At 41.7% G+C, this 27952-nt stretch overlaps 1 protein-coding gene across 4 annotated transcripts in view; it reads left to right on the top strand.

Moving 5' to 3' along the window:
- The window catches only part of LOC148025178 (nucleoporin (DUF3414)), a 210872-nt gene that overhangs the window by 6553 nt on the left and 176367 nt on the right, over positions 1–27952 (top strand). For 3 of the 4 annotated variants that reach the window (XM_087694950.1, XM_087694949.1, XM_087694952.1), the window contains exons 2-5: positions 11237–11410; positions 11650–11736; positions 14317–14389; positions 19662–19795. In XM_087694950.1, the coding sequence (XP_087551076.1) occupies positions 11237–11410; positions 11650–11736; positions 14317–14389; positions 19662–19795 (468 nt within the window). The remainder of the gene's footprint in view (positions 1–11236; positions 11411–11649; positions 11737–14316; positions 14390–19661; positions 19796–27952) is intronic. The other variant, XM_087694951.1, reaches the window with a different exon arrangement.

Raw genomic sequence — 27952 nt, 5'->3', positions numbered from 1 at the left:
ATTTACCAAATTCTGCACAAAATCCCAAAATTCCAGGTCCAACAGTGCATAAATGTTAGCCAATCTGACCTAGATGAGCAAAATTTCATCAAAATATTGAAAGCCCCAATTTTTCAGGGTCCAATGTCAAGAAATTTTACTTGAAAGAGCGAAATTCCAACAAAGTTGGCAAAATCCCCAATTTGATTGAGGTCAACATGCACAATGTCTGCAATTTTTGACACGAATGTCCCGTCAGGCGCATTGCGTGACGCCGCCTGCTCGTCTGTCCCGCGCTGGTTGTAGGTCATGCCTGTTGCCTGGTCAGTTGGACCTGATCGACCTTTTGCCTCGAGCCATTCTTTGCTCGACCTGCTTGCGAGCCGACTGTGTCAGTCAGTCTTGCAATTGGCAACTAATGCGTGTGGTTTCGAGAAGCGCACACAATCTTTGCTCTTATACCAGTCGTTGATAGTGTGAAGCCATAGCTTAACGAGTGAGTAGGGGTGAGAGAGAGAGAGAGAGAGAGAGAGAGAGAGAGAGAGAGAGAGAGAGAGAGAGAGAGAGAGAGAGAGAGAGAGAGAGAGAGAGAGAGAGAGAGAGAGAGAGAGAGAGAGAGAGAGAGAGAGAGAGAGAGAGAGAGAGAGAGAGAGAGAGAGAGAGAGAGAGAGAGAGAATGATTGGTGGTCTTCCTCTTGCCTTGGCCCTTGCCAAGCATCGAATCTCGCATGGCAATTGTTTCTTCTGTACCACTACGGCGGAATCGGCTCGGCATCGTTTTCTTTCTTGCCCGCTGGCCAAGAATATCTGGTCACTCTTGTCGCAAATTTGGCGCGCTGTGGTGGGGTCCTCACTAACTCCTTTCGACTGGGTTTTTGTGCGCCCGAAGTATCCCACACCGCCACAGTTGCATATGAAGATCTTATTTCACTTTTTCAGATACTGGGGATGCTGGCACATTTGGACCACGCGCAATGCTTTTCTCTTTGATTCGGCCTTTAATGTACCGAGACATATTGCCAGGCTTAAAGGGCTCTTGCATTGGCAGCTAGATCTCATCCGACACTCCGACTTGCTCCCTCGGGAGGATTTGCATCCTTGGCATATGGCAATTGCCTCTGGGTCGTTGCCATGATTGGTGTAACCTTTTTAGTGCATTACTATGGGGATTTCCCACACGTTGGCCTAGGGCCCTCGTGTCTCTTGTAATCAGAGAGAGAGAGAGAGAGACAGAGAGAACCTCTTCACATGATGGCTTAGTGTCATCGTGTATCTTGTAATCAAGTAATCTTGTATTTTTTCGTAATTAATACAATTACCTTTTACGAGAGAGAGAGAGAGAGAGAGAGAGAGAGAGAGAGAGAGTGTGTGTGTGTGTGTGTGTGTGTGTTTACGAAAAAAAAAAAGTGTGTGTGTGTGTGTGTGAAAGTACGATTCGATTTTAGGTGTACCAACAAAATGTTTTGGTACACAAAGAATAAAATGGATTTATACTTAGGGCACGTAAGGGTGCATTCATATGTACAACTAAATAATGCACGTGTATTATATACGGAGGTGAAGAAGGGCCTTTATCCCAACATGAGCATGGTTAAGCAATAGGTGCACATGTTTGACTACAATGCCATCATATATTTCTCGTAGTGGCAACGGATGCTCTTGACAAAATAGCAGTGCAACTTGGAATATTACCAAAATAGCAGTACAAAATTACCAACGGATGCTCTTGAGGATGTCCGGTCTTCATGTGGTGCCAAGAACCATGTGGAGGAAGATGATGAAGCATCCCTATTGGAAGAGCAAGGATAGAAGTCACCGCCATGATAGTATCAAGAGAGATGTTGCATGATCAGCCGCGAGAGGGAAAGCCTCCATGCTGGTAGGAGAGCGAAACTCCAAGTAGATGGAACCATGAAAGGAACGACGTGCATCTCTTGTCTTCAGCTTAGAAAGGACTAATGTAAGCTTGCATGTTAGCCCTACATTGAAATACAAAACCTTGCAAAAGAGATCAAAATTTGCAAGCACAGATGTGAGTAGTCAGATGCTTCAAAAAACAAAATTGAAAATAAAATAGAAGAAAGTAGAGCTAAGGGCAATGCAATGAGTATGGAAGTATGCAGTGGAAGTCTAAAAAGAAAAAGGCCAAGTGTGTGGCTACCATTGCATACGGCGAGGTAGGGAAGTAGTCCTATAAGGTGCAGTGATACCCTAGGAATGGATGCGTAAAGTACAACAGGTGAGCTACTAGGAGACCATTCAGCCAATCCTTTAGGAGTAGTGAAGGAGATATGCTGTTAAGGTTGTCCACGTGTCACATGTCTAGTAGCCACTGGGATAGATGAAGTAGATGGTGTAGCAGTGGGAGGCGTAGCGCCCATTGGACTGGCCAGTCGAAGTGGAGGCAATCATAGCAGTCTGCAGTGGTTTTCTAGGAGGAAGACCTTGGGTCTTGGTATGACACTCCTCATCCACATGGCTTGACCTCTGGCAATGTGTGCAAAATCTAATTTTCTTAAGAATTTGTTGTCAAAGGGGTCGTGTTTCTTTGTTTTTGTTAGAGGAAGTGGTGTCACCTTCGTTTTGGCTTGCCTTCGCATCTTGCGAGTTCTTGCCACTGTTGGTTTTCCCTCTCTCGAAGAGGCAACCAACCCTTATCCCTTTGAATGGATGTGTGTGGAGGACTTCTTATAGAATTGATCATGCAACCTCACGGAATGCTAGATTTGACACTCCAACTCGTAGAAGGTCAACAATCTACGTAGTGAGATAATGTGTTGGATAAAATGAAAGTATTTATTGAGCAACTTGTTCAAGAAGAACGTGACCTAATTGTTGACTTCAGGGAGCTAGTAGTAGTAAACATGACTAGTAAACATTGATACTCGTCCAACTTGACTTTTAGATCATTCCCTGGCTTAATGGAAAACTCCTGTAGCTCAAAATCGAGATTGATATGTCGAGTGCGATCTTGAGCCGCATAGTGATCAATGAGATGACTCCGACGCTTAAATGCAAGGGGAAAATTTGTAATTGAGAGTGGAACTTTGGAAGCAACCCCTGTATAAACTCAACATTGGTTGTGGCATTGCGGGTTCTCCATTAACGGATGTGGTCATGATGGGCTAATTGAGGGTTTGATATAGGCTTGGTATCGACGATGAGGTCTTAAAGTCCCTAAAGTTTGAGTGCTTATTGCATAAAGTTCAACCAAGTAGTGAAATTTAACCCGTTAAAACGAGTCTTATCCGTGAATACATTCTTGGCCATTGCAATAGGAGTGGTAGTATTAAGAGATGGAGGTGTGTAATGGGGGTAGGGTGGATAGGGAGGTGGAGTGGAGTACACTTGGGAAGTAATCCCAGAGTGTCCACCATGCATATGAGAAGTATGCATTGCGGATCCAAATGTGGGCAAGGGCGGATTGGGTATAGTCATGGTAACCGCCTATGGAGCCCAAGGAGCAGAGATGGAAGATCCAACCCCTAGTGTGCTTTGAGCAGCAGTGAAATGTAATTCAAGATTTGGGAATGAAGATGTGAGTAGATCAGAATGTGGAGAAGATAGTGGTGGGATGGGAGGGAGTCGAGAAGTGTAGTTTACTTGCTCAAATGAAACAGATGATAGAGATATACTTGATAAAGGGTACCTACTTCGAGAGCCTCCTCTATTAAAGTGAACATATTGAAAACTATCTGGTTCCTATACACCAAAAGGAGAAACAAAAGAGGGTTTTGGTTCATACAACTCAAAGGGGTTATACGAACTTGACATAAGGCTTGGCTAAGATAAAGGAGATGGATTGCCAGACGTGCCGAATGTTGTGGTCCCTCCAAGATTAGAGAGATGGCGAGTTTGTTGATTTAGACGGAGTTGTAGCACTCGTTGGGGAAGTGTAAACTGAAAACTCTTCATTTGTAAGATGATCAAAACGAGAAGAAGAAGATGGTAAAGGTGAAGGTGTGTCTATCTCCTTCTCGAGATCATAATGTCTTCTTAGAGCCTCCAATGATGGAGAAGCGTGATAGGGTATCATACGATCCGAAGAAGAAGGTGCCTGAGACATTATGAGTTAGAATTGAGTTGCGTGTGAGTCTTGCACAAAGACTAGCCTCCACAATCCTTGCAAGATACTCTTTAGAAGAGCACCAGCTCTGGTACCATGTGAAGATATGCTAGGGTGTGCACTGAGGAAACACAACATGTATGACCAAGATTGAAATTCAAAGACTTAGATAGAGACAAGAAAAACTCAAACCCTAAATGCAAAATGCAAAAACTCAAAACTCAAACATAGAGATAAACACAGAGAGAAGAAACTCTAAAGTGAATGAATGCTGTAAATGAATGTAAGAGTGTACAGAATGCCAAAGGACATAGCAAATCATGTTTAGAGAGTGACATTCATTGGAGGCGGATCCCAAGTGCTATGACCACCAGTCAGAGTGTGGGAGTGCGGGAAACACCAAACGGTAATCACTAGAGTGTCAGGGAACTGAGGCAACAGTAGGAGAGGTGTTGGCTGATGTAGACGGCCTAGTGGACAGCAATTCATTTTTAGAGAGTGACATCCATCGGAGGCGGATCCCAAGTGCTATGACCACTAGTCAGAGTGTGGGAGTGCGGGAAACACCAAACAGTAATCACTAGAGTGTCAGGGAACTGAGGCAACAATAGGAGAGGTGTTGGCTGATGTAGACGGCCTAGTGGATAGCAAAAACGTAGGTATTGTAGTAGTCTCCTGGTGGGAGAGATCGCAGTAGGATGTTGCTTGGCAGTAGATGTTGAAAACGCAGGCTGATTAGGTGCTATAATGATGCAGTAGATGGAGACCTCCAAACAGTAGGGTGATGGTTGAAAACAGGCCGCTTAGGGCTGGATAGTGATGGGTTGTAGTCGGTGATGGTTGGACAGCAAATGGTAGGTGGTTGATGGCTGAAATCTACACAATAGAGTGAGAAACTTGCACATAAGGATGAGGCTGAATGGTAGGTAGCCCGTCTATTTATAGATGTTGAAGAGTGTCTCAAAAATTTAGGGTTTTGGGGGACCACTGAATCTCTCTTGAACCACACACCAAATCTGTGTTTTTCATTAATTAAGCGTGTTTTGGGGCTGTTTAAAAATGCTAATAAGTTGTAAAGCACATTTTAACGCAACATTACATATGGTTCACATGTCACGAGGACGTGAATGTTTAACTTAATTGTCCTTAGAAACTTAAAACGCGATACTTAAGTTTTGCACATGTAAGACGCACATATGAGGTTAAGTTAGATATGTGTCATAGTGATAGACAATCCTTGATTTGGCAATGGGGGACATTGGCAGAAGTTGTGATGGATTAGTGCTAGTGGGGTGCCTAAGTCAGATCTTAGTCAAGGACATTGAATTTTTCCTTGGATTACATTTGGTGTCATGCACACAGTTGCCAAGAAACTCGTTTCATAAGGTTAGGGTGAAGATATGCTAGGGTTTGTAGTAAGAAAACATTGAATTTACGAACACGTCTAAAACACAATAACTTAGATAGAGGTGCAATAAACGCAAAAACACTAAATGCAAAGCACAGAAACACAAACACAAATAGAGGAATAAAGAGAACTTTGAAGTGAATGAATCAATGCTATAAATGATGGAAAGAGTGTACAAAATGCTTAAAGGCAGAGCAGTGAATGTAGTCGGAGTGTGACGTCCATTAGAGAGAGATCCCAAGTGCTATAACCACTAGTCGGAGCTCAAAGAGTGTTGAATGTGGAAGGACAGTAGGCTGGTTATAAAAACACAGTAGTTTGGAGGTTGAATCTGGCAAACACAGCAGTGTACACACACCGGAGACTGGAAACCTGATCATCAAGGTTTTAAGCAGCAGGTGATAGTAGGCTGAAGGTGTGTTGATGCAGGGCGTCTGCACAACAACAAAAACTCAGGTTGAACTGATGTTAGATGCGCGATGATGAGCTGGCAGCATCGCAGCAGTTTGGGACCTCTTGACAGCTGGGTGATAGCTGAAAAACAGGTGCTAGGGGTTGGAACAATCATGGTTGTAGGTGATGATGGTTGGAAAGCAGATAGGTGAGGGCTGAAGGTTGGAAACAAGGTGCCAATAGCAATGATGTGTGTGTGGACTGATGTAACTTGCAAGCCAAGGATGGGCTGAATGGTAGGTTTTGCTTATGGGACATAGAAACTCTCTAGAAACGCATTTCTTTTTAATGAAAGTCTAGTAACATTAAGTTTTGGGGCTGTTTAAAAGAGCTAATCAATTTGTAATGTATTTTTAGCTCAATACAACCCCCCCCCCCCCCCCCTTCAAGTCCAAAAACCCAAGGCGTCCCATCCCAAAGCAACTAGGGCATCGGACGATGGGTGCATGTCGGTTGCCCAGTGGCCTATTGAGATTATAGAGGCGATGGTTATCTTACCAAGGGAGCCCAAGTGATCACCCTAGAGAGGCCAAGGCATCGAACAAAGGGTGCTTGTTGACTACCTAGTGGCCTATTAAGACTTGGTAAAGTGAATGGAACCACATTGAATCTTTTTTTTTTTTTTGGAGGGTTTTAAAATAAAGTTTTCATCCTATTAAGTAACCTTACTTGAGGGGGAGAATGAAAAGGGATGGTTAGATCCACCACATCACAAAACAGACAAGTTGTCCCAACTATCCATGGGTGTCAGTGAAGAAGTACAAAGATGAAGAAGTAAAGGGTGAAGTATGGAGGTGTGGTGGTAAGGTGGTAGGAGAACGGCCAATGGAGACAACTTAGAATGTGGTCTCAAGGGTGCTTTGTACAATGAGATGGAAAGAGTAATGCTACATGATGAGAATGCAAATGCAACAAGTGCAACTTGGGTAGTATCCCTCGTGGGAAAATTGTTCACTTGCCAAGTGTCCTTTTACAAAGATGATGATGATTATGCAATGTGAAGGGTAGGTACAATAGGGAAGGAAGGTCGATGTCGAGGACAAATGCTGAAGCTTGTAGAATACCAAGGAAGGGTAGGAACCCTCTCAACCATGGATGCCAATGCTGAATAAGAAAGAGGAACCTGATGTTGGTCATCATGTGGTATTGAAAACCATGAAGAAGGATGTGGATGAAGCACCCTAGCTGAAGGTGAAACCGGCCTTCCTTTCGTGGATTGGTGGTAAATCCTTGATTGCAACTTGATTACAGTAGTAAACAATAAATGCAAACACATCCGATTGGCCCCAAAATTGGCGCCCCTTTCGGTATTTCTTTAGCTTTATTGAAGAAGAAGTTGATATACAATGGGATTCTCCCGATCCTTTTCGCAATTCAAACTTCCCTTGCTGTCCAAAGTGACCAGCAAGTCTTCAATTTGTTTTGCCCCTTGATTTAAGCACTTAATTGGCCTTTACCCACTTCATAGACGATGGAAATGTCCCAAATTCAATGGCTGGTTAGTCCTCCACCTGAATTTAGCTCAAATTCACCTTTAGCCGTGAAAAATCCAAGTCTTGGAGCTTTCAATTTTTGGCACGCTTCTTGAGGTTGTTGCTAAATCCTAATTTCTGCTGTAAATTAGGGTTTACAGTAGAGAAATTTGCAATTTCTCAGTCTCCAAGGGTCCAAATACTGAGATCTTCGGAGCAAGGTTGTGAAATGGCTGGGAGATGAGAGAGAAAACTGTAGAGAGAGAAAATTCAGAGTTTTGTCGCGAAGAATGACTGAAAAATCAGTCAAATGCAGTTGCTGCCTTGCCACAACAGCATTTTATGTTGTCGCCTACAGCTGAGACATTCGAATCAGCTGTCACCTTGTACCTAGATGCAATCGCCTAACTATGGAGAGTCCGAAACTGTGATCGCCTCCTTAGAACTCACTTGTGGCTGGCTGCAATGACTGAAAATAGGTTGGCCATGGCTGCTCACAACTCTCCCACATTTGCTACAGTAAGAATGATCTCGTTTTTCCTCTTCTTCAGCCTTTTACCAGCCTGGATGGGCAAGTTTGGCAAGTAGCAGCCTTCCCAAATGGTTTTTTCAATATTATCCAACATTAAATATTAATTTTCAGTCTTTAATTATTGAAAATTAATCTAATAATTATTTTGATGCTCAGAAAAATAATCTAATTGGCCAATAGGTATCTTCCACTCCCGAGTCTCTCTATGCCATCTTTGACCATTAGATCGGTGTTAGGTACCATTAAACGCCGCATCTCTAGTGTCACCAATTGACACTTATGGCCAAATGAATGACCTAGGCCAACAATTGACACTAGATACCACCAAGTACTTGTGTAACATAACTTACAGCAACCTTTGCCTTTGACATCCTGCGATTTTCTCGGGTCTTGAGCTCGTACCCATGGCCCCCTATGCCTGCCTCTTCTATATATGTTCGACATGCTTGGATCTGATGCAAGCACTTATGGCATATCACAATCCCTCCCACTAGAATTGTAGGTGTCACATGCAAAAGCTTGATAGGCAATTACGGTCCCCTTAGTGAACATAATCAACTTTGCTTCCAATGACAGTTCAAAATAATGAGCTGAAATGAAATAGTGTAGGTTGAGAGAGAGTACTCATAACATTGCATGGGGTCTCTATATTCGATGGAAGCGCCAATGGGATTGTAACTCAAGTGGCTTGAGCATGTGGATGTGTACATGGTTGTGTGAGCTTACACCTTGGATATATTCCTTGAGGCATCTTTCAAAGTTTAAGTACTCCAAAGAAGGATTAAAAATGATTAAACCTCAATCCCTCCCCCCAAGCCCCCACCACCCAAAAAAGAAGTAAAAGAGAAAAAGGGAAAGGTAGTATTTGCTTCCTGATTCACTATTGGAGATCTAGATCAATGATTGGAGTAGTTGGTTGATTGCTTGAACACTTGATCTTGAGCATAAGTGTTAAGACACGATTGGAAACTATTTGGTTAGTACATTGGAGAAATGTGCTGATCCTGCAATCAAACTCCCGATGGGGTCCAAGGTTGGCTATCATCGGGACGTGAATTTTGAGATGCTTTAATCTTGTTGATAACATTTGATTCAATTGTTAATCAAATGTATAAGATTTTTTAGCACATGTGATGCACATGGTTGTTATTTCATGGTAATAGACTAAGGAGCTCGAGGATAGAGTGGGTGTCAAAGGCAAAAGTTGTAATAAGTTATGCCTGACAAGTTCTAGGTGGTACACGATGTCAGATTTGAACCTAACCCATTTATTAGCTACTAATGTTAGTAGTGACGTTAGAGACTAGGCATTAATTAATTAATTAGTCTAAGGGTCAATAATTGCTTAGGGATACTTGGAAGACAAATTGACCTAGCCAATTTAATTATTAGTTGATGGAATTAATTTTGTGAGCACTAGAATAATTATTAAATTAATTTTGAATTTTTAGAATATGCTTGGATATTGTTAGAAAATGGGATTAAAAGGTTGCCACTTGGCAAAACTTGCCCATGCAAGTAGAAAAAACATATTTAGGGGATGGTGAAAGTCTATTCTAGCCTTTGTGAGAGAGGAGGAGATTGTTAGAGAGTAAGGAGAGGCTACTAATGTGCTTTGCAGCCACCAGGGATCAGTCCTACATCATGTGATAGCAGTTTGGAGCCCTTTAGGAGTAGGTGACAGTAGCCAAGGTCCTTCTGGTGAGATGACAGCATACAGGAGGGGGTAACAATTTTTTTGGTGGTTCTAAGCTGTAGGTGACAGTTTCCATGGCTCTTTGAGCAAGGCAACATTTTCTCTTATGATTTATCCCCCAGCCATCTCTCAAGTTCTCTCAGCATTTTCCAGCAGTTTGAGCCATTAGAAGAAGAGATTTCGGTCAATCTATGCAAACCTTAATTTACAACAGAATTAGGGTTTTCATAGCCGCCTCGGGATGCGTGCTTAGTATTGAGGGCTCAAGACTTGAATTCTAGCAGTTGAATTTGAGGAATTTCAGGGAGATTCAAGAAACTAGCAAGCCAATATCAAATTTGGGGTTGGATTTGTCTTCCAAGGAACATGGTGAAGGCCAATCCCCAAGTAAACCAAGGGGCAAATTGGTTTGGAGACTTACTAGTCAGTTTTGACAGCAAGAGGCACTTGGATTAGCAAAGGAGGTCAAAGGATCTTGGTTGTATTCCATCCATTTACAATAAAAGTTAAGAAATACTGCAAGGAGCACCAGTTTTGGGGCCAACATGCTATCCAATGTCCAAGATTGTATGGTAAAGTGTGCATTTCAGTTTTGAGAATTTGTTAATTGCTATAATTAAGTGCTTAATTAGGTTATTTACCACCACCTTATCCAAGAAGGAAGGCTGGTTTCACTGGCCGCTTGTAAAACACAGCAGTTACGGCTCTAGTGAAGCTAACATAGGGAATTGCACACTGGACTTCAGAGCATGGACTTCAAATTATAGTAATGGACTGGCAGAATTGAAGTTACTTGAAAAGTATCATCGTACTAGTTGTGAATATACACTAGGGTTTGTGGAGAAAACACTAAGAGTGTACGAACACGACTAACACATAGTGAACTCAGACAGGAACACAAAAGAACAATAAGAAATTGAAGAATGAATTAATGGATGCTGGCAGTGCATGGCTGATGAAGGGAAGGGATACAACTTAGGGTGCTCAAGGAGTGGGGCATCTCAATTCTTTTTTAAAGATTGAGCATATCCTTGGGGAGAAAAGACAATGGTGTAGGCTACGAGTGGTCCCCTGCATTCAATCTAAATTGTGCATTAAGTCTGTATGTAGTTCTATGTTCTAATTAGGGTTGAGCAGATCATGGATGTCACATTGGACCAATGAGACGCCAAAGCTTGGCTTGGATGGTGGAGTTTGAGCTTGGACATTTCTAGAGAGCTGTAAGTTTAATTGGTAATTGCTAATGAGTCTTACCTGCGCTCTTTTCTGTTCTTTCTTGTACCAACCTAGTGCAACCATAAACAGCATTGTTTACTGGGTATTTTGTATCAGTTTTTGACACTTGGCGAAGGTTGTAACTCACTTTGCAGTACCAAATCAAAAACTTATTTTCTGCTCACTCCTGAAAGTTGTTGTGAGTGGTTTAGCAAGCAGCCTCTGTTTTCATATATGCCCTAGATGGGGCAGTATGGTAGCCAGTGCCATCTTAAACTTGTCCACTGTTACAAACTTACAAATGATGCTTTGTTTTTGTAACTGATCTGAACCCTAATGAAACAAACATGTTTTGATCGTAGTAGGGCTACTTTTCTTGTGGGCTTATTCTGTTCTCTCTTGTTTATATTTGCAGGTACAGAAGTTGCAGGCAAATCATTTGTGGCTTTTGAACATGTTATTACAGTTCAAGGAACCTAGTCCAAAGTCACAGTCAGCTTTAGATGTAGGCACTGTAGTTCTGGGGGACCACACTTTAGAGATAAATGCAGAAATGAAGAGCATCGCTCTAGAGTTGAGCAAAAAATTGGTAAACACAACTTGTTTCTTCACATTTATGGAAACAGTACATGGATAATCTTGTAGGTGTGTGGATGCACCTTCTATTGTTTAATACACGAGTTCATTTCTAGCTTTCAATTTATAGATGCAGTTTACAAATGCACTCACTTTGATCAGCCAATAGAAACTGCAAAATATCTTTCTTGTAATTAGTTTGGAGCTTTCTTACTTTCATATAAGAAGCAGAGTGGTGTTCCCTATTACCAGGTGCTCGATGAAGTTCAGGCTTATATCTTGGTGAACAGATTCTGCAGTAACAACGCCGTTTCCTTGAAGTCTGGTCTGCTTCAAAAAGTATTAACTTATTGCCAAACTTTTAGATTTGGTTCTTAGTTTGCTGAGGAATCAGGATGTTTATACATGTTCTTGGAGATGATTAATGAGGGCTAGTCCTAATCATGTTCGTGCTTTCAATATTTGTGGGGGTGGGTAAAAACAAAGGCATTGAACATGAATCTGACTAATTTTTTGGGGAAATCAAGCTTCTTGCATTTAGTTTATGTTGTCTAAGCTGTTTTCATTCATAACTGATAAGGTGCCTTAAAAGTCCTCAGGTTTCTTCTGTTTCTTTTCCAAATGCATAAGCACATTTGCTTCAATTCTGCTGAAAGTAACTTTTGTAGTTGATTTGTGCAAAAGTGTCTACGAATGTGATTGCTGCCTAGCATTCATCATATTTCTCTGGCAACTTCACTCTTCTTGTATTTGTTTACCCAAATGATTATACTTGATGTTCAATCTAGGAATACAAATAAGATTGAGTGGATTTTTTTGTCAAATCTCTCTTTCACACGTTGATGACATCAATTGTTCAAGTTAGGTCTAGGCCTATTGTTAACCTTCTAGGCACCCTTGCCTTATCAGATCTATCAAATCTTGGACCAACCAGCAGCTATGGTTGATCAAACCATTGTTCAATGTCTACAGAATGGCTGTATGTGATGCTTGGAGACACATTGGTGGGATGAGGGGACCAACTATGAAGCAAGCGTCTAAGCCGCCTGCATCCCAAGGAAGGCTTGAGACCAGGTGTTCCTAATTTTGGCTTGTTTAATTGTCTTCCTATGATTTGGGTACATCCCATTATCTTTGGAAGGCATTTGTCTTGGGAGATGAGTGGTGCAGTCAGAGCTTTGAGGCTCTCTGTGTGGTGTTGTCTATGGTGAAATGTGATTAGGGTAGACCCCATAACCTTTGGAAGGCATTCAACTTGGGAGGTGAGTGGTGAATTAAGAGGTTTGAGGCTCTTTGTGTGGATTTGCTCTGGTGAAATGTGGCTTGAGTTTGTGAAATTGACATTAAAGTTATGCACATGTGAAGTGCTCACTACAATTAAGGGTCCAAGCTAGCTGCATGTTCATAGGGGTCACATCCTTATCCTAGAGTCCCTTGAAGTTGCACCCCATTCACGCATGGTGTGCCTCTGTAAGTGTGAAAGTCCAATCAGCTTGCTCTCCTAGCTTTCATTTCTTCATGCCAGTGATTTAGCACATTGATTCAAACCAATGAGGCCTTGTTTTATTTTCATCATTCATGATTTGTTTTTGTAAAGGTTGTTGAGTTAATGAATAGAGATATTTACAAAGGGCTGTGTGGCCAACCAAGTATAGTCAAAGACAGCTACAAAACTACCTAAGGAGCCACAATGCTGCCAGCAAAAAAAGATAGATCAATGAAGGAGGCACAACTGAACTAGAATGGATAATATCTGTCCATGGATCAGCTTCCTCTCTCAGTACAACACCAAGAGAAAACCATCGAAGCCACTTGCCACAACAACAATCCATGAACCTGCCCAATATGACCATGGATAACTTTGGTCAAATAAAAAATAATGGCATATCGTGTTGTTCAGGCATGCCAAAGGCTAGTCTCATGGGAAAAGTGAAAGGGATGGGGATATTTGGGCTGTTGAAGACATCTTACCCAAAGGCTAGTCTCATGGGAAAAGTGAAAGGGATGGGGATATTTTGGCTAGAAGTTGGCTGTTGAAGACATCTTACCCAAGATCTGGGAAGGGTGGTGGTGCTCTATCATGTCATCGAAGTCCATACTTCAGAAATAAACCCCCACACTTGTGTAGCCATGGGGAAGGAAAGCAAAAAAATGAGAAGGATTTTCATTGCTCGTGGTGCAAAAATCACATTCAAATTTCAATTAACACTATGTGTGTTTTGTGCAATGTTTTTGCTAATGCTTTCATATCCAGCCTTGCGTAATTTTATTAGTGACATTTGGATGTATGGAGCATTGAGACTTAAGTCCCACAACCAATTGAAGAATTTTTGCTGTTTGTCAGTTATGCCCTAGACCTGGACAAATTCCATATTGAAAACATCCTTAAGTCACATATTTGTAAGTAATATTCTAACTTCTGTGAAACTTGGTTTCCAATAACCTTATCGAAGGTTACATGTGTGAAGATATTCAACTGCTTCAAGTTGAAGCAATGCCCCCAGCAAAAGAAGGGGCCATATAAGTGCCATCTGAACCTTAATTGTGTTTGTGATTTCAACTTTCCTCAAGAGTGATGAAGAATATTGCCAGCAACTTTGAGTTTTTAAGAACGTTGATGTTGAACAAAGGTTAGAATGAATGAGTTTTTAATGCAGTAAGCAAGCTATGTTGGTCTCCTAGAGGGCATTTGGCTAGGTCTTTATTTCTATCCAAAAGGTCAGGGTCTTGTTAACACGACTTCATAAAGCATTTTGCACATGGCTTCCCATTGTCATAACTATAAGTAACCGAGTACTTAAATTTTCTGTACTGACATGGTATAGATTCCACGAATCACACAAAGTTGTTACATCGATTTGATCATTACATTAAAGTGAGGTGGTGCGCATTGACATGGAAACTTCGTTTTGGTTACAGCAGATAACAATGAATTACTTTATGGAGCGACAATGTTTGCTCAAGTGCACCCGGCTAATATTGCTATCCCATTGTAAGGCCACCAACTTTTTGCTCGTCTCAGTATCAATTACATATTGATGTTCAGCATCAGTGGGTATTAATAGAAATGGAAAGCGTGGTGTCAAAGATGTTTTGGGTAATAGTGATGATTGTTGTTTGTGTATATTGTCTTCCATGCCACCATCATTGGGTAGTTTCTTGCTTAACTCTGATTTACTCAAACTTCTTGTCTAATTCACTTTGACCACTATGTCAAAACTCTTTAGTTAGCTTTGTTCAACGAAGTTCCAGATGTGTAGGTTTTACTTAAGCCTTTTTGTCAAAAGGATCCTGATTTTTTGTTTCTTGAGAATGTATATTGCAATATTGAAAAATTCAATGATAATAGCTCAATGCACAAGATAGTACAACCGTCTCTAACTGCTATCTAGTGATCAAAACATTCCCTGTAAAATCTGATTCTTAAGACCTTTAATTATGTTTGGAGCAACTTGTTCTGCATGTTGGATGTACAATGCTTCATGCTTCCTGGAAGTTATTCAGATTTTCTAATTTCAATAGGCACATAGTAGATTTATGTGGTTTGAAGGACCTCAGCTGTACCAGATGGACTCTATCAGTATGGCATTGCGCACTACCAGATTTTTACTATGCCTGCAGGTTTAGAAACTGCAAAATCTTGGTCCACAACCTATTTCTTAATATTTGGATTGCTGTTGTGAACTTTGCACAAAAAATGTGCACACGACACAAATAGGCAGTGGGTTTGGACTCTACAGTGAGAAAAGAGCTGAAGGAAGGCAGTGCTTTGGAAAAACCCTGCCCAACTTGTAGGGACTGTGGCATGTACAAGGGGGAAGGAGTTCAAGGCTAAGTGCTTATGACAACGATCAATTACAGGATACGAGGATATATGGAGTGTGCACAGAAGGATAAGCTTCTGGAATTTGTCTGCTTGAAGTGGAACTTCTTCTAAATTTAACAGAAGAAATTGTACTTGCTTGTTTGATGCCTTGGTCAGTAAGTCTATCAACCAGTGCCTTGACCAACACCCATGTGGCTATGTGGGCCCTGAATGGTACAGTTTGTGTTTGCTTGCTTTGACATGCCCCTCAGGTCTTGCCCTGTGGTGCATAGTTGCTGTGTTACATGTCCTCCCACACCACTCTTTGGCGACTTCTGTTAGCTGCCAAGCCTATTCATGGTGCCCTACCACCAAGCTTCACTTTTCTAACTTAATTAGCATGCATAGGTGCTGTGTATTCAGGTATTTTATCATTAATTGCACTGTTCCTAGCTGCATTTCTTCAATATGAAAGCAGACATTGACAAGAAGCCTCAGACTGTTATCTTTACAAAATATGTTGTACTCAAACCTAGACCAGCATCACTGAGCAAGGTGGTACTGGCAGTGGCCCGATATTTATCATGAGATTGCTCCAAGGTATGACTTCTTATAGTAGCATTCATTTAGGCAAGTAAACTAAGGGAGACCACCAACCTTGAGACACGACCTTTGCAGTGCCTCACAAAACCTCTGGAGTGGTGGTACTCTTTGACTTGGAAGGACAGAATCATGGCATAATCACCACAGGAATGACACGGATTGCCATCAATGCATCATGCTTGATCTCTTTGTAAAGCAATTCATAGACATACTTTTGGTTGTGAGGTTTGTTTCTCATATGCTTTCGTTCTGCCACCTCTAATGTTTTTCATTTGACTTTGGGGTCTTAACAGTTTGGTACACTTCCCCTGCACTGCTTCATTTATGTTCAATTTGTAGTGTGGACAAGGGATTGGGCTTTTCAGATTCAGTTCGAGTTTGTTCTGCTGTTCAGGTTTTCATACAGAGTGTTTTGGTGCTGTAACATTCTTTGGGACATTCTATGCAGCAATCTGTTTATGCTTTGCTATCAGCTGTCCTGCTGACTTTGATGGGCAGCAGCTGGTTGTGGTTCCCCACCTTTTTAACATTATTTGGAAAATTGAACCGGATCATTTTTTACATCATGTTTTAAAATTGGACCAGATATCTGGCTGTTTGCAAGCCACATTTGCAACACAGGAATTTTCTTGACAGTGCTGGATATTGGGTACACTTCCCCCTGGAGTGCTTGATTATGCTCAGTTTCTAGCATTGACGAGTCAGAGATATTGGGCTGTTTGGACTAGAAGATGGTTCCATTCTGAACATGCACATTCTGGAATTCTTAGATAACTCATATTGTGGGAGTCTGGAAATGGTGGCTAGTCTCACTTGTTGGCACATCTAAATATCTTGCTACCTTTTGTAGGTATTGAGTGCTGTCTCCCTTGTATTGGGATCAATCCTAATCTTAGAAGGACCTTTGTCTATTGTTGAAGCTCTGCTGCCATTTCGTGAATAGTTGTGACCCACATGGCCTGTTCAGATGTTTTTCTTGTTGCAGTATGCACAAGTCTGGTATATTTATACTGCCTCTTATCCAGCTTCTTGCTGCCATCCTGGATTGCCATGCTAAGGGCACATATGATATATTTTTGGATGGTATCCCTTTTCACTTTTCTGCTGCAATGCTGCTATAAGGCAGGAGCCCATTGTTTCCTCTCTTTTGTTCGTTGAGTTTATGATTAGCCATGTTGAGGCCTTTCGAAACTCCTCAGTTAATAGAGAAAAATGTCATGCAATTTTGCCTAATTTAACTCCACAATAACAATCCCAAACAGAATTATTTGTGAAAAATGCTTTTTTATTTGAGACAGCAGGACATATGCCCAAAAATTCCCTACATAAGGACATGTGAGCATCCATCCTTATCCCACTATATCATCCTCTATTCTCAGCCATTAGCCATTACTTTTTCCTCCAACTAGCCACATGTCACGAGGACGTGAAATCTTGTGAAATCTTGATGCTTTGCTTAAGCATTTTATTAATCAAATGTGCAAATCTGACCTGCACATGTGAAGTATAGGTCGATTAGTTCACAATGTGGGACTTGGGAGTGTAAGATATTAGTTAGTGCCAAAGTCAAAAGTTGTAACAAGTTATACTGGATAGGTACTAGGTGGTACCTGGTGTCAGAATTTGGCCTACAACAATTAATTAGCCATTAGTGTAAGTGGTGACACCAGGGAAGTGCCATTAATTAATTAATTAATTAATGTGAGTTCCAAGGCTAATGAGTGCTCCAGATCATTGGGGTGATAAATTGGCCTAGCCAATTTAATTGTTAGCTGGTTAGATTATTCTTTTGAGCCACAAAAAATTATTAAATTGATTTTCAGGAATAATATTCTGAAAATTAATTGAATAAAGCTGGATAAAGCTGGAAACTATTTTTGGAAGGTTGCCACTTCGCAAAATTTGCCCATGCAAGTGGGAAAAGCTCCTCTTTTGGTTTCTTGGGGGAGGCGAAGGTTGTTGTTTAGGGGGGAGAGGTCTCGAACTTTACCCACTTGTGTTTCAGTTTTTGGCCAACTGGCAATGTGTTTTATTTCTCAGCTTTTAATTCTAGCATTAAAATTACACTATTATTGCATGTGTTTGCATGCATATTTCTCTTTAGTAAAGCCATCTATAGTGAGAGGGTGGAAGCGGTCAGACAAAGATCTACATAACTAAGAAGGTAGTACTAACTGTGAACTTTGGCTAGCTAGTTGTGGCTACCAAATGGTGACACGAAGGCTTGAAACTCTCAACTTGTCATAGTTCTTTTGATATTAGAGATGGAGACAAGTTCATGTGACACAAAGACTCGGAGTTTTGTGTAAAACTTAAGTGGTGTTATGTGCATTGATATATTAAACTCGTCCCGCTGTTTCAAAAACTGGCATAAACTCCGAAACTCTGTTTTTTGCTGTTTCAGTCAGATAACCTCTATCTAGACAAACCTATCGAATCCTAGCTCAAATCTCCTCAATAAAACATTTCACAATATTAGTCCAAGGATGTCTCTTCACACATAGAGCTTGCAAAAGCGCCATTGTTAGAGCTATCATATGGAGATTAACATCCAACAAAGCTACTTCCCCAACCGTTTTGGAGTGGTAACATGCTGCCAAGAAATCCACACCTGGTCCAAATGATTCCCTTTCTTTCTTCACAACATAATGCAGATGGGCTGCACCAATTTCAAGACAGACTTCTTGGTCCAAGAGAGAGAGAGAGAGAGATGCTGCGAAATCCTCCCTCATCAGTTACATTGAATTTGATTTTCAGTCCTTGGAATGGCAGGGGATGTTAGTATCCCGTGGCAATGTCGCTAGACATCTAGGTACCCCTTGGGTATTAATGTCTAGCCAAAGCACTTTCTAGAATGGATCTTGCAAAAGTTGTGGGCTAAATTTGTTTATTGGAAGTCCCATGCTTGGCCCTTTCATATATGTCTAAAAGTTGCACAGACCATAATGCTACCCGTGCTTGCTTACTTTTTGCCACTCCTGCCTTGGAATACCACTACCTTGAATGCTCTTAACAAGCATATTCTAGATGCATAGACCCATGTTGTGGTCGGTTGCTTCAGCTTAGGACTGCTGCAGCTTGTGTTTCATCATTGCAGCCTGCATTTGGCTGCTGCAGAGGACAGGTCCTGATTTCATTATCTGTGCCATCGTCTGCTGCCTGTGAAGCCACATTTCAGCGAGCAGACATATGCATTTTTGCTGCTTAGAGTTTGTACCTACATCCTGCTATCCAGAAGACTGGGTTTTACTCACTCCATTGCTGCCACATCATTAGTCTACACAATGGACTGCTGCTGGTGCATCTTGGGATCTATCTTTAGTATGAAACACTCTTGGAGCTGTTCTCAGTGCCTTTGACACCACTCTCAGCTCACCTCTGCCTCGGACCTTGTGAATGGAGGTTTGAGCCCCCTTGGTTCATGTGAGCATTCATCACTGTGTTTATTGCATTCGTACATTTGCAATTATCTGTGCTTTCCCTAGGATTTCTTTACAAGCCACTCTTTAAGACACTAGAAGTACAATCTTAAGTAAAATTGCACATTTTTAAATGTCGATTGTTTAGTTTGATATCTCAATCTCAAAAGTATGGATTGCTTTAATACATTTCCATCCATTGAAACAAAATGTCATTATTGTGTGGATTGGTAAGTTTCATTGTCTATAATTGCATTTATGTAAATTGTTGTCATAATAATGTCTACTCTTTTGAGCTACCTACATAGTTATGTGTAGACTATCTTTTAGTCATTTGCAAATTTAAGCTACTTGGGTCACAAGCTATCACTAATGGTGGGATTTTACAAAGCATTTTTGTGTCATTTTAAACATTTCCAATGTTGATTCATTTGTAGTAGCGGAAGCCATGGACAAAACAAGAGTGGAGATGATGGAGGTGACGGCGAGAAAGTTAGCCAAAGATGGCCTTGAGAACAAAGAGTATGCAATATTGAGCAGATTGCTCAAGGTGGATCGACCTTTGCAATTGGTACAAGTAGAATTGTTGTTTTGTTGGTGGAATAAGCAACTAAAGTTTGATTTCATATGACATAACAAATTGATTCACTGTTATTGATAAGTGTGGCATGTTGTTGCTGTTCATGTCTTAGGCAGTTCATACCACTTTATCGCCGAGAAACCAATGTTCATTAGCTCATCAATGTATGAGGAGAATAGACTTAATGACGAAGTTTGGCTATAAATTTTATGTTAGTCCAGCCCCTTAAATTTTACGTTTGGGCAGCCCATTTGAAAGTTTGGGCAACCTGAGAATAAATAAACACCTTAAAAATCAGCATGGGATTTTCGCATGCCTGATCGGAAAGTTAAAGTTGCCATTTTCATTAGATCTTTCCCATATAGGATTACGTGCAAACTGGAGCAGTCATTTTGGGTTGTAGGCTGGCTGAGCAGAGCCACGTTGAAGTAGGATAGTTGATTCCTGGCTATGGAGCGCTGAGGTATAGGATTTGACTTGCAATTCTAACATCATGATCATTAGGGAAGGTCCATAGTGTCACACCCCACCCCCACCCCCCTTGCCCATTTGCATTGAATTGCTGATGTGCGTCAGGTCAGGCCTGTGTGCCATGCTCTTTCTCTTTTTGGCAACTTTTCTGCTCATCAAAGGTGTTTAGGGCTCCGTGTTGTAGTAAATGCCCTTGTTTGTGGGTAGAAATCAGCCTTGGAGAACAATTTGTTTGGAGGGAGGTGTGCAGGTCATTGAGCAGTCTGGCTTGGCCGATCCAGATGTCTTAGATCTTGACCCATGCATTGGTGACACATGCATGTGAGAATACAAGAGATTATTGCTCGGCTAGAGCCATGCCCCATGTACCTCCATGATATTACTAGTCTTGGTCCATGTGTATTAGGCTTTATCATCCATGATTGTATGAGCTGTAGGGCTTTCTTTTAGTTTTTTGCTCTATTGCTCTTAGCTTTCATTTAACTGTTCATTTACATTTACTATTTTTTCAAACAGCTGTATCATCACATAGATGGTTGTCACTCATGGTCTCATAGGTCACTTTGGCCTTTTGTAGATGTTAATAAATCATTTCATTTCCTTTTGGGCGCATACATTTGGGATTATGGCTGAAAATAACTACAATTTGCTTGGCATGTTGTCTGTTGGATGATAAGTTGGATGAGACCAACTCTACCATGTGGGCTACATGATGACACATGCTTGGAGGCAGCAATCATGTATTGACTTCTTCTAGTTTATCAAATGTCACATAATCTCATTCACAATCACTACTCCCTTTGCAAAGCATCTGTGTTGGGATGGTAGGATGTGCAAATGCATGCACTTATTGAGTTTACCATCAAGTAGACAATTGTTTCATACATATGGTCATGCAAGTGGCATACTTGAGATTCATTTTGACTTGGCCGTAGATGTGCGTGGTCATGTGGGTCTTGTTGGAGGACTATTGTTATGGTAGGTGTGCTTCATGTTTTTTGTTCGTGTGGCCCTTAGATAGTTGGCTGCTTTGTGGATGGAGATGATCCTTTCTAGGCTGGTTGTATCCACTTTGTGATTTACTTTTGTTGTCATTGTAGCCTTTTGACTTCTTGTATTGCCTTCATTTGTCTTGGTCAAAAAGCCCTTTGTAAATATTTTTATTCCTTAATTCAAAATTGCTAGAGAGAGAGAGAGAGAGAGAGAGAGAGAGAGAGAGAGAGAGAGAGTGTGTGTGTGTGCGTGTTGAGGCCAAAATCAGAGCCTATGAGACAAAACCATGTATAATGTCGATTGTCACTAGATATCAAAGTGTGACACACTAAAAGATGGTCAATGATATACTGTTAAAAGAAGCTAAGGTGATGTACAAAACAAAATAGTGCTCATATAGGGATACAATGGGAGGATGAGGTACTACATGTCTAGCTGTGTGGCTGAATCATATCCCTATATCTAGTTCCACCCAGTTAGGATCAATGGATAGAATATGCCATACATCCCACATGAAATAGTATGAGGGTAGCATCTGGATTGGGCTCTCAATTCTGTCAGCTGGTGCTCGTGTCGTTGGCGGATCTTTCTCATCTCTCTCTAATGTAGCATCTATGTCTGGTACCCTTGTATCCGTGGGCGGCGTGCTACTTTGATCTCCTCTGCTCTTTGGACTGTCACCCCCTCTTTGTGTGGGTATTGTGTATGTGGTCACTGTTTGGAAGAAATCGGTCGGCTGTGTAACTGATGTCTCCCTTTGTGTGTTGTGCTAGCTTGTAGTAGTGATGTGCAAAGCCTTTGAAATTTGATGAGGAATTGGCCCAAGTGGCGTTGGTGTGGCGACTCCATGATTAATCTAAGGGGAGTGTCTCCTCCAAATAGCACGGGGTACTTGGCTCGGATTGCACTATAGGCTATGCATCTGTAGATGTAGTGTTGCTCGCTCTCTACCTCTTCCTGGCATAGTTTGTAAATCTGCTTAGCTCGGGGAATTTGGGCTGCCCTCTTGATCTCAATCTCAAACTGGTGAGAGGATATCCTTATTTGGCCAATGGCTATTTGCCTCTCATGCGGCATGTATGCATCTAGGTATCTAGGTGTCACGGGAAAGTGAAATTTTAAGATGCTTTAATCTTGCTAGTAACATTTGACTAAGTTATTAATCAAATGTGCAAGGTTATTTAGCATATGTGATGCACATGGCAGTTATTTCATGGGAACGGGCCAAGGACCTTGAGGATGCAGTGGGTGTTGAAGGCAAAAATTGTGTTAAGTTATGCCAACTGGGTTTTGGTGGTCAGTTGGTGCCAGGTTGGACCTTATTCTAGGACAATTGTTTGGCCATTAAGTGTCAGTGGTGACACTAGGGACTAGTATTAATTAATTAATTAATGCTAGTCTAAGGGTCAACAGAGGTTGGGAACCACTCCAAGTTGCAAATGACCTAGCCAATTTCATTACAGATGGGTATGTTTAATTTTGGGCAGGGTCAAAAGGGCTGAAATTAATTTTTAGAATTAATTAGTTCTGAAAAATTAATTTGATGGCTGAAAATGCATTAGGAAGGCTGCCACTTGGCAAAAATTTCCCATGCAACTAGGGAGAAGGCTGTTGGAGGGTGGTGGAAGCTGAATTGCAGTCATTCTGAGCTTGGTGGAGGGAGAGGAGGTGATCATATTTGGCTTTGAGAGGCGACGACGACTGATCGCGGGCCGCGACAGGATAAGGGGCAACAGGTTTTCTCTTTTGCATCAAGAGAGGCGGCGGGAAAAGAGGAGGGCTTGCTAGTTGAGCTGGTGTTTTACCCCCCTTTTGAAGCTGTTGGTGCCATTAGATTTGTCATCAGAGCTATGAATCAAAAGATACATTTCAGCTCATTTTCTCTCTCTCTACAGCATTCTCTTATCTCCTCCAATCTATGCTCAAGCATTCTCAGTAATTCTCAGCCATTGGTAGTAGAGTACAGCCAAATTTGGTGGTTAAACCACCCTATCCGAGAAGATAGGCTGGTTACATGGTTCCATTGCCGGGATAATCACTCAATGTCTTGATTTGGTGAGCCCGAGGCACCTGATTGCAAGCCAAAGCTTTGTGCTAGTGCTGATTTTTGTGCTCAACTGAGAAATTACAACAACATGTCTTCATACAGTGAGATGGAATCAAGCAGTGATGATGCCCATCAGTATGGACATTCTCATGGGAATGAAGGAAATGCAATGCCTAATCTTGGACAAGGCTCTCATGATGGGCAACAAGCTGAAAATGTTGCTGTTGGGCAAGATGCAGGGCCTTCAAGCTGTCATGAGGTAGATGACCAGCAAAGTGAAGAGGAATTTGATTACCAGTTTAAGAATCGGATGAGGACAGCAGCAAATCTCTTTGCTGAATTGGCAAAGGATCCTCAGTTCACTCGATTTTTGAATGCTCCGAAGAAGGACAGCAAAGGCAAGAAGAAGAAGTCAACTTCTACACCTTTGGGACAGCAAGGTGCACCAAAGGTAGTGCCAAATCCTTCACTTGAAGCTGCTAAAGAGGCCAATGAAGCTAAACAATTGGTACGTATGGGGCAAGGAATGCAAATGCAAGGCCATTATGGAAGTGCCAATCCAATGGATTTTGGACAGCCAGGCATGCATGCTATGATGGGGCAGCCAAGATACTTTGGTGGTAGCACATTTTTTCATGCAATGGTTGGCTAAGGGCCGCATACGGGAATGTATGGCACAAATCCCTATGGTATGCAGCAGCAAATGCATGGTGTGCAAGGCCCATTGTATTCGGGTATGGCTGGAAATGTGCAAGACCCTATGTATGGTAGCATTGGCTTGATGCTTGGGGGCACAAAGTGGAATGTTTGGCAATGCATCTGCACCCCCGAATGCTTATGGGGCTCAAGGAATGATTGCTAGTCATCCAAATGCTTCATTTGGGCTTGGTCATGATGTAAATACAGCAAATGCACCCTTTTTGCAGCAGCCAGTGTATGACAACTTGACTCCCAAAGGGGAAGCAAAAGACTATGATGAGGGTGGAAAAGCAGTGAAGTTTGAGTCCTTCAGTGGTGCACAAGATAGGTTGAAAGCTTTGATCTTCATTCAACAGTTTGATGCAGCCTATTCAGGGGGAAACTTCATCGAATCCTCTAAGATTCGAAAGGCAACCACTTTCTTGAAGGGGAATGCATTGCAGTGGTGGTCCACGCTCTTGATGCAAGGTAGAGCACCGTCAACATGGGTACAATTCAATCAAATGTTTGCATCGAATTGGTCGACTAGTACCTTTGAGGTGGATATCATGATAGCTTGGAACAAGCTTGATGCAAAGGAATGCAAGAATTTAGAGCAATTCAATAAGCATTGCTGCCCATCACTTCTTATCGCGCATGAGCAAGTGGAAAAATACGTATGTGGGCTACCCAAAGGAATTAGGGATTTTTGCATAAAATCCAATGTGTCTACCATGTCTCAGCTCATAGAGACTGCTGCTACAGTCGATGCTTTGCTACGTGGAAAGGATTTGGGCTTCCAAGAGAGCGGGGAGAAGTCGAATAAAAAGTTGTTTAAGGTTGAGAAAAGGGGCATATCTGAAAACTAGATTGAAAAGAGGCCAAAACAGCAAAGAAAGGGCTCGAAAACATTGGCATAACATAGGGAATTGATGTCTGCAAATAAATGTTTTATTTGTGAACATGAGGGTCATATTGCAAAGAACTGTTCCAATAGACAGCAAGTTGCAAAATTAGAAAATCAGGGAGATCCTAAGGGTAGAAGGCCCAAAACATTAGTGGAATTGGTGCCTGATGTTGTTAGTGATCAACCCAATGATGATACTATTGAGTTGTGCAGAGCATGGCGCAAAATTAGGGATTAGCATGCATTGATCTTCTTTGATAATGGTGCACGAGCCAACTTCATCTCTACTGACGTGGTAGCCCGTCTAGGCATCAAAGAGGATGAGATGGGAGCCATGGGGGAAGTTGGAATGGCATGTAAGGGTCATGCAGAACCTGTCACACCACTTATTGGGAAAGCTTCGGTTGCACATACAGGGATATGTGGGCAGTGAAGAGTTTTACATTGCTCCACTTGAGGGTTATGATGTGTTGCTTGGTATGCCATGGTGCCACTGTATGCATGCAGTGATTGATTCATATGCAAAAGAGATCACTATTCAACATAAGGGAAAGACACTCACCCTTGATGTAAAGTTGTAAGGGGAATCTGTCCGTGTTGTATCTGCAACTGCTATTTCTAAAGTAATGAAAAATCATCTTTTAGCGTATTTAGTTTCTGCTAAGGATAAGGATAATAGTGAGAATGTTGGGAATATGTCTAAATTAAAGAAGGATTGCATGTCATTTCTGAAAATGTATGCTGATTGCTTCTCTCAGTCACTTCCAGGGCAGCTATCACCTAAAAGACCCGAAGATCATGGCATAGATCTTATCCCTGGAAGTAGCCCTTTTAATAAACCACCCTATAGAGTCAGTGCAGCCCAACTGGAGGAGATCATGAGTCAGGTAAATGAGCTGTTAGAAAAAGGGCTGATTCAGCCCAGCTCATCTCCTTTTTGTTCCCCAGTGCTTTTGGTGCAGAAAAAGGATGGTTCATGGCATATATACATTGACTATCGTGCTCCGAACAAGATCACGATAAAGAACGGCTTTCCGATCCCTCGGATCGATGATGTTATGGATAGATTGTAGGGGGCAGCAATATTCAGCCGTATAGATTTGAAAAGTGGGTATCATTAGATACGCATTAGACCGGAGGATGTGCCTAAGATAGCTTTCAGGACATCTTTTGGGCTATATGAATTACTTGTCATGCCTTTTGGACTTACGAATGCTCTTGCGACTTTTAATCAGATGATGGATTGCATTTTTCGGCCACATAGAGCATTTGTGGGTACTTTCTTTGATGACATGATTGTATATTCAAAGAATGAGACGGAGCATAGAAAGCACTTGGACATTGTTTTCAATGAGCCACGGGGACGTGAAACTAGGTCTCTCAATGAAGCCATTTGCTGTAGCAGTCTTCATGAAGTTGTCTTTGTAGTACATCTTTGGGAGAAGGGGCTGCTTGAGTGAAATCCATGTATGGTGTATATACAACTGTAAAGGTTCTGTCACATGACCAAGTTCCTCTTTGTGTAGGAGAGGTGTATAAAGGGGGAGTCAGGGTTATACTGAAAGGAGGGGAGATTGTATCCCATATCCTGTAAGCCATTGGTTGACCTGTGCATACAATGAAGTTTATTGTCTTGCCTCAGCTAGCTGCCTAGAGGCCTTGAAAGCTCTCCTAGGTAGCCTATTTGGATACATATCATGTACTCTGTGTATGAAGCTGATAGTTTGAAAAAGGGCCTCCATTATCATGGGGGGTGCAACAAACTCGGCTTCGATAATCTGATGTGGTATTGTTGCGGATCATCCGTGAGAGCATGATGATTTGTGGTCTCTCAATTTGTGTCCATAGGTATGTAGCCAAGCCAAGGGTCTAAATAGGTGCACTATACATCATGCTTGGTCACTGGTGTGACCAATGCGTCAGATAGCCACCTTCGTGTGCAAGGCTCTTGGAAGTTTTCTTGGTGGCGCTCTCTCCATTATGGCCAATGATGCATGTCCTTGTATGAGTCGGTCTCTAGCTACGTGTGCTATGGTGAATCTCCAGTGGATTTATTGAAAGTGACCCCTAGGTAGACATATGAGTCCACAATGTCTACTTGTCCGACTCGTAGGGTGAAGATTGATCACCTCCTCATTGGGGCCATCATGATCTCCAAAATAGCACCATATTTGTCAGCAATGTGAAAGTTTCGAGGATTTGTGTAATCCAAAAGGAGAAAGGCCTAGAACCTAGTGTAGGACTTGGGGCAAGTAAAGTTAGATGTAAAGTTTTCATGCGCTACTTGGTAATGTTTTAGGATTGTTTCATCTATGGATAGATGCAAAATGATAGAGGAGGGTGACTTAGCAGATCGTTGTCGGTGTTGCGCTTTACCTTGATGTGTTTCAATTGGAGTTGACTTTGGATCAAGCTCATTGAGGCTCTGCAGAGAAGAGAAGGTCAAGAGTATTGCTTGATGCTCAAGGACGAGGTTACATCTCCACCCCCCTAGTGATGCACAACTCGGTTATGCATCTAGGGTATTGTTTGTTGATACTATTTCTGCCACCCATTGGAATCACTATTCAATATATTGGTCATCGTGAGTTGGTTTACAAATGCATATGGTTTGCATCTAGATTCTACACTTTGAAATTATACATTTGCAAGGCTATTGACATGTATGGAATACATGGAATATACATTTGGATGTGATGTATGCCATGAGGACATGTATTTTTGAAACCTCACTTAACATGTGGATTAATTTTTAATCACATGGTTAAGTGAATGTTGCATATATGAGGTGTAATTGGGATTAGAGTAAATTTACGAGCTCAGGATCGGAGAAAATCATGGGATGTCAAAGGCAAAAGCTGCTATAAGTTAGTTATGTCGCATAGGTACTTGGTGGTATTTGGTGCTAGTTGTTGGCCTAGGTCATTCATTTGGCATTAGCGTCAGTTGTTGGTGACACTAGAGTAGTGGCGTTTAATAGTACTTAACGCCAATCTGATGATCAAGGATGACACATAGACACTCGCGAATGAAAGTTGCCTAGCTAATTCAA

Source organism: Lygodium microphyllum, chromosome 15, assembly GCF_053477565.2.
Source record: "Lygodium microphyllum isolate KBCC chromosome 15, Lygodium_microphyllum_v1.1.10, whole genome shotgun sequence".
NCBI lineage: Eukaryota > Viridiplantae > Streptophyta > Polypodiopsida > Schizaeales > Lygodiaceae > Lygodium > Lygodium microphyllum.
The sequence above is the reverse complement of the archived record's forward strand: the minus strand, read 5'-3'. Positions and strand labels throughout refer to the sequence as shown.